At 33.4% G+C, this 6,651-nt stretch overlaps 3 protein-coding genes across 4 annotated transcripts in view; 2 read left to right on the top strand and 1 right to left on the bottom strand.

Annotated features, from left to right (window-relative positions):
- The window catches only part of LOC118739694 (slit homolog 1 protein-like), a 33,199-nt gene extending 31,107 nt beyond the window's left edge, over nt 1–2,092 (top strand). Inside the window, exon 8 of the transcript XR_004993042.1 lies at nt 1,410–2,092. The gene's annotated coding sequence lies outside the window, so the exon portion shown is untranslated. The remainder of the gene's footprint in view (nt 1–1,409) is intronic.
- LOC118739695 (slit homolog 1 protein-like) overlaps nt 1–2,092 on the top strand; it is an 8,715-nt gene extending 6,623 nt beyond the window's left edge. For both annotated transcript variants that reach the window (XM_036471187.1, XM_036471188.1), the window contains exons 6-8: nt 45–321; nt 384–626; nt 688–2,092. In XM_036471187.1, the coding sequence (XP_036327080.1) occupies nt 45–321; nt 384–626; nt 688–842 (675 nt within the window). In that variant the 3' untranslated portion in view covers nt 843–2,092. The remainder of the gene's footprint in view (nt 1–44; nt 322–383; nt 627–687) is intronic.
- The window catches only part of LOC118739691 (serine/threonine-protein kinase unc-51-like), a 57,566-nt gene that overhangs the window by 40,148 nt on the left and 10,767 nt on the right, over nt 1–6,651 (bottom strand). The window lies entirely within an intron of this gene.

Raw genomic sequence — 6,651 nt, forward strand, 5'->3', positions numbered from 1 at the left:
CAGAAGTCACCGAACTGTGTAATTTACTAAAAACTATTGACAACATAGGCTTTAGAAACTTTGAAATTAGCTGCTTTGAACTAGTACTGGGGACATCATATAATGATAGTATTACTCTGGTGACAGATCCACCCTACCTGTCGACGGAGATAGCCATAGTACCAACAAAGGTGCCAGAAGATACAACTACTGAAGCAACGCCGAAAAAGGGAGAAGCCATAAACAAAGCAAGTGGCGTACAGAACAAAACGGCAAAGGCGGCTACGTCCAAACCAACAAATACTGCATCAATCGTGAAACAGAAGGAAATTCAAGAAGGAAGTATGTACATATGAGCTGTGCAAAGCAGAAAGCGCTTTTTTTTAATTATTTATTATTATTAGATACTAGGATGCCTGAAGTAAACAACACTTTGGGCGTGACGACGACTGCGACATTTTCGGTACTTGAAGAAAGTGCTAATAACTCTCTAACGACGCCCAAAATACTAACTGCCAGCATTTTGAGCGGCTCTGGAGATGTAGCAAATACAGTAGTTGAGAATATTACTGTCAAATCGATTGTTGAGACTGAGAACAGCCATCAAGTACATATTTCTCAGGAAATGGTTAACCTCTTGCTTATATGTAAGTAGCATAATCACTGATGTCTAGATGATTTCAATCGTTTTTAATTGCTTTCTTTAAGGTATTATTATAATAGCGATTGTTGGAATCATTATTGGCATAATTTGTCGCAAAGATGTGGGCGGCATTAAGACAAAATGTTGTCGTACACGAAAACCTGAACCAAAGGATCAAGTGCAGCCTGCCGAAGAAATACCTTTAAATAAACTAGCATAACTAGATGTAATTTCATATTGAAATAGGAAGAATATTGTTGCCAGGTGTGTGAAAATATACTTTGTCAGATGATTTTAGCTAAGTATTGGAAGCCTGCTTAATATGTATATAGTTTATTTAATATTTTCAGTATAAGCAAAATCTAGAAATATTTACTTCTATAAAAAGATCAAACTGTTTTTTTTTATAATTAAAACATTCATAAATTAGTATAATTTGAAATTATGTACAAATTGGGTGGGGAAATATCCTGACAGTAGCACAGCGTACTTCAGTGTTACGAAAAAGAAATTTCGATTCAACATTTTCTACAAATCATTATGCCGGCTATGCACAATATACTTAGTATACATGTGTGTAACATATTTTCTGTTCGATACCTAGTAGCAATAGTTCGTAGTAGTTTTTTTTGTATTTTTTTACAAAAAATAACTGCATTTACAGGAAATAACCGCCAAAGTATAATATCAAAATTTAGAAAAAAACGCTTTTTATATTTGAAATTGTTCTGATATGATTGAAAAATGCAATACGATTTTATTAACCCTTTCAAAAACCATTTCATAGGTGGTGCAACTCAAAATGTCCGGTTTACCAGAATACGTGAAAAAAATATTTCATAGCACATGGGCAATTGAGTCTTTACCTTAGAATTGTTCAACTAATTACTCCAACTTTTGTTGTAAACATTTTTAGCGCAAAGTTCCAAACCTTCAAATTAGAATTGAGCCACCTTTGAAGAGCGTGTGCGATATGCAGAGCTGGCTCGTTAATATTCGTTTGGGAACTAAATTACTCTTAAATGCAAATTACAAGGAATTGTAATCACTAATCAATTTATTCAATTTAATTGATTCCTTTTTCCATTCCTTAGAAGTAATTTCAAAAGTATTTTTTGTTTGTTTTTAAATTCCATTACAAGGAATTGCATATTGTAATCGGAAGTATGTAATTATGTGCTAGTAATGTGATTTTTTTCAATTCCTTTGAAAGGATTTGATAATGAAAGAATTTTTTTTTTCAATTCAGTTGATCGGAATTAAAAACCAAAATTTTTGCTTCCAGTTCCATTCTTCAAAGTAATTTAAAAAATCATCGAAAATATTAATTAAATTATTTATTGCTGTTGAATTGCAACTTCCTTGAATAAACAACTTTTACCTAAATAGTATCACTAATTGGACTTTAGGATAGCCGGAGAACTTAACTTGTAGCTGTTCAGTTTATGGGTAACTGTTAAATTTTCTGGAGCCTACCGCGAACGCGCGAAAAAAAATACATTAGAAATTACTTATAAGGAATTTAAAAAGTAATCAATTCCTTTGCTGTGTACTAAAGAAATTGATTCCTAATTACAATTACTGAGATATATTGATGTTATTGTAATTTAATTGTATTTACGCAGCTCTGGCGATATGCATGCAGCCATGCTAATTTCAAATATTAAAATTAATAACTAGTACCGTAAGATTTAAAACCTTCCTAGTAAAATATATTAGCGTGCATGTAAATAAATTGGTCCGTAAGTTAACTTAAGCCGTTGTTCGTATTCGGGACAAATACATACATACATACATACATATGTAGGTATGTATGTATGTGTATACTCACACATTTACATATACTATTTGAATTTGTTCAAATGCTCATTTACTAAAAGACTGTTACAACTCAAAAAACGAAATTTTCCGGCAAATTATGCAGAATTAAGGTGACCTCAATCAAACAGATGCGGTATACCGGTGCGCTACGATGCTTTCAAAAATTGTATCACACAGCAAGCACAATTGATCGCACGATATGAGGAGTGACTTGTTCATTGTAGAGTTCGGAAATTGAAATCATACTTCAACTCGTCAATTGTTACCCTATATTGGCCATATGAACAAAAAGTAGACAATTGTATATCTTAATATTTCAGACCTTTTATCTGGCTTTCTATCGTCATCGCATCAAATACAATATCGTGTCGCATCTGTTTGCGGCCACCTTTATTTGTTATATATCATTCTTCAAATTTTGTGCAAACATTTTTCTCCATTTTGGGAGTAATTTGAAAACTTAAAAACGCGTCTCCTAAAAATCTCGTTTTTTAAGTTTTGACGTAGGTGTATGTGTACAAACATATTTACATAAGAACAAAATATTTATATTAAATAAATGACCGTAAATCATTGAGTTTATGTTTTTTAGTCAGTGAATCTGTGTGTCAAATCCCTGCAGGGCCAGCTACTAGCTGTGAACTAAAATTCTACCAATTTGCGTTTCAGCCCAACTAGTTCACATTCTATCATTTTTCAATGTTAGCGACTGGTATTTTTATACCCGAGCGCACTTGTGCACAAGGGTATATTAATTTTGTTCACATAACGGTTGTTTGTAACAGCCAAAACGAATCGAGATAGATATAGACAAATGTATACATAAATGATCAGAATGAAAAAAGAAATCGATTAAGCCATGTCTGTCTGTCCGTCCGTCTGTCCGTCTGTCCGTCCGTCCATGTACACGATAACTCGAGCAAAAATTGAGATATCTCAACGAAATTTAATGTGTAGGTTTCCCTTAATCCAAGGTAGGTTGGTATTGAAAATGGGCGAAATCGGACTGTAACCACGCCCACTTCCCATGAAACGGTAATTTCCAGAAATACGAAAACTGCGATATTTTAGTAACTACTGAAGATAATTCACTCAAAATCGATATTTGTAATAATTTTCAGACGAAAAATAAGAATATTATAAATTTTTGGAAAATGGGCGTAGCCACGCCCACTTATGGTTACATGTGTCTATCTTGGTAACCGCTGCACCAATTTCTTCCAAACTTGGCACAGTTGTTGGCCTTCGCACAACATACCAAATGGCTGAACATTTTTAAAATCGCTCAGCAACCACGCCTACTTCCCATATAACGGTAATTTTCAGAAATACGAAAACTGCGATATTTTAGTAACTACTGAAGATTATTCACTCAACATTGATATTTACAACAATTTTTAGACGAAAAATAAGAATATTATAAATTTTTGGAAAATGGGCGTAGCCACGGCCACTTATGGTTACATGTGTATATCTTGGTAACCGCTACAAAAATTTCTTCAAAACTTGGCACAGTTGTTGGCCTTGATGCAGCATACTAAATGGCCGAAAATTTAAAAAATCGGTCAATAACCACGCCCACATCCCTTATAACGGTAATTTAGAGAAATACAAAATCTTCGATAAATCAGTAAATATTGAAGCTTATTTATTCAAAATTGATGCTTGCAACAATTCTTTACTAAGAAATACGTTTATGGTAAAATTTTGGAAAATGGGCGTGGTACCGCCCACTTATGATCATATATATGTATATCGGTAACCGTTCTACCCATTTGTACCAAACTCGGTGTGGTTATTGTGCTTGCCACATATAAGCAAAACCTTGAAAATTATTGGAATCGGACTAAAATTACGGCCGCTTTTCATATAACGGTAAATTTCAGAAATGCTTGAAACTGCAAGATTTCGAAATTTAAGGACGCTAATGTACTTAAAATTGATACACCCCGGCTTACCATCTAGCGGTAGCTTTCGGAAAGGTGAAAAAACATATATTTAATACTTGCGCCGGGTATTTAACGGTCGGCTCCGCCCGAACTTAGACTTTCTTACTTGTTAACATTGCGATGTCCTTCAAGATGTCAATTGTCAGGCTATGCATCAGCATCTACTAGGAGAAATACTAGTAGCATCATACAAGTTGATGAGGTAGTCTGCCAATTCATCCTCCATGAAAAGCATAAGTATGCCTTTTTGCTCGTGGCGCAATGGCCGACAGAGCAAACCAATCGCATGGTGAGGTCTCAGGTTCAAATACTGGCGCAAGGAAAATTCTTTAATTTTATTTAAGTTTTTTTTTATTTTTTTTTCTGTAATTCATTTTTTTATGTAAGCTTTTTTATTTATTTTTTCTGTAACTAAATTTTTTATGAAGGGGTTTTGTTCAATTTCTAAATTAAATTGAAAAAAATTTAATATCTTTTTTTTCATGGCACAAGCTTTCTTGCCATATGTATGTGTTTTCTGCAATGCAATTATGTTTTCAAATTTGATATTTATATTTAATTTTTTTTTTTTATTTAAAGTTACTTCTTAATTATTATATTTAAATTTAAATAATTATTTCTACTTATATTGATTTAACTTTAGAAAATCTTAACCACCTCCAAGCGGCTTCGGACCTGCGTTCTCAAAACCAAAGCCAGTAGTCTTCACATGACGCCACAGACGACATTTGTAAGAAAAGCAATTAATTGCGCTTTATTTTTAATCGACTTCCAAAAAAGGAAGGGGTTATCAGTTCATCGGAATATTTTTTTTTATTTATTTATTTATTTTTTATGTATGTTACCGCATAACTTTGGACCACGTCAACCGATTTCGATAAAGGTAGTGTCTCAGAGGTGGTCCCATACTAATCTGGTTAAGATCCTATTTTTTTTATATGAGAGTTGAAGTCGGTTTTTTTCTTGCTAAAAATTACTTCTTGGTTTTGGCAATTCAAAGACAGATGTCGCTGAACGCTTAAATTCTTCGAAAAGGTCGGACTGGTAGGCACATACTCGTTAATGTACTTGTATTTTTTTCTAACTGGTTTGACTTTTCACTGCAGGGATATTTTAATACCCGATCGTACTTGTACACAAGGCTGTTAAAGCTTGGTTCGCATAACGGTATATATACCTGCATATTATATGGGCATGCTACAATAATTTAAAGGTGTTTCACTTCTTGTTGTCCCCCAATCGTTGTCGTCAAGCTCAACTAACGGGAGACCCAGGAAGTGGGCCACTCCAACTGGGTTGGTCGAAAGGGTTTGGGGTTTAGTATAGAAATCAGTTGCTTACACCATTTTCATTATTATGCAGGTAAGTAAAATTCAGTTAATTTCTTTTTGTGGCTTTCTGTAGTTTGGATCTGTGTATCTTTGTTTATTTTAATGTTGTCGTATAATCAAATTTTTTTTTATTTTTTATTCAACAATTTTTGTTGAGCTTGAGGCCGTTTTTAAGAAAAACTTATTGCGGAAAAGCAACAATAATTTTGAAAAAATTGTAGAAGGCATAGCTATTTCGGAAATCACCACATTTCCTCATCAGAATTCTTTCAGTAGGATTCGAACCGACGATCCCACTGACTCAGCCAGTTGTCTACGCACTGTGCTAAGTTCGCATTGTGAATTCTTGTTGCTCACCACTATTAAGAAAATCGAATAGAAATGCGAAAACGAGTTCACAAGACAAGAAATTGGATTATTCCAATATGATTTTTAAACCCGATATTTATATATTTTTTGTAAGAAAATTATATAATTCTGGATAGTTCCAACCAACCAACTCGATTGATCTTTCCTCCATATCAATCAAAACTTCCAAAAAATAACGTTGACGAGCTAACGAAATGCATAAAAACATCAACAACTAAAAACTCTACCCGTACTATCAACAAGTACAGCTGCGAGCACTAAATTAGTAATGTGCGCTTACGGTTACAATTTTTTGAAATTACTAGAAAACCAAAATAATAGTTAGATTAATTTTTTGGAAAAACTAAAGAACAATTTCATAATATAACTAAATTTAGGGTCAAAAGAGTTTTATTTACATAAACACTAAAAAAAAACTAATTCACGCAGAACCACATGTGCTTCTATGGAAATTACTGCGAGCAGAAAAATAGTAGTATATATAATAACAAGTAAGAAAGTCTAAGTTCGGGCGGAGCCGAACATTAAATACCCGGCGCAAGTATTAAATATATGTTTT

This window comes from Rhagoletis pomonella, unplaced genomic scaffold (genome assembly GCF_013731165.1).
Source record: "Rhagoletis pomonella isolate Grant_MI unplaced genomic scaffold, Rhpom_1.0 Rhpom_scaffold_00005, whole genome shotgun sequence".
NCBI lineage: Eukaryota > Metazoa > Arthropoda > Insecta > Diptera > Tephritidae > Rhagoletis > Rhagoletis pomonella.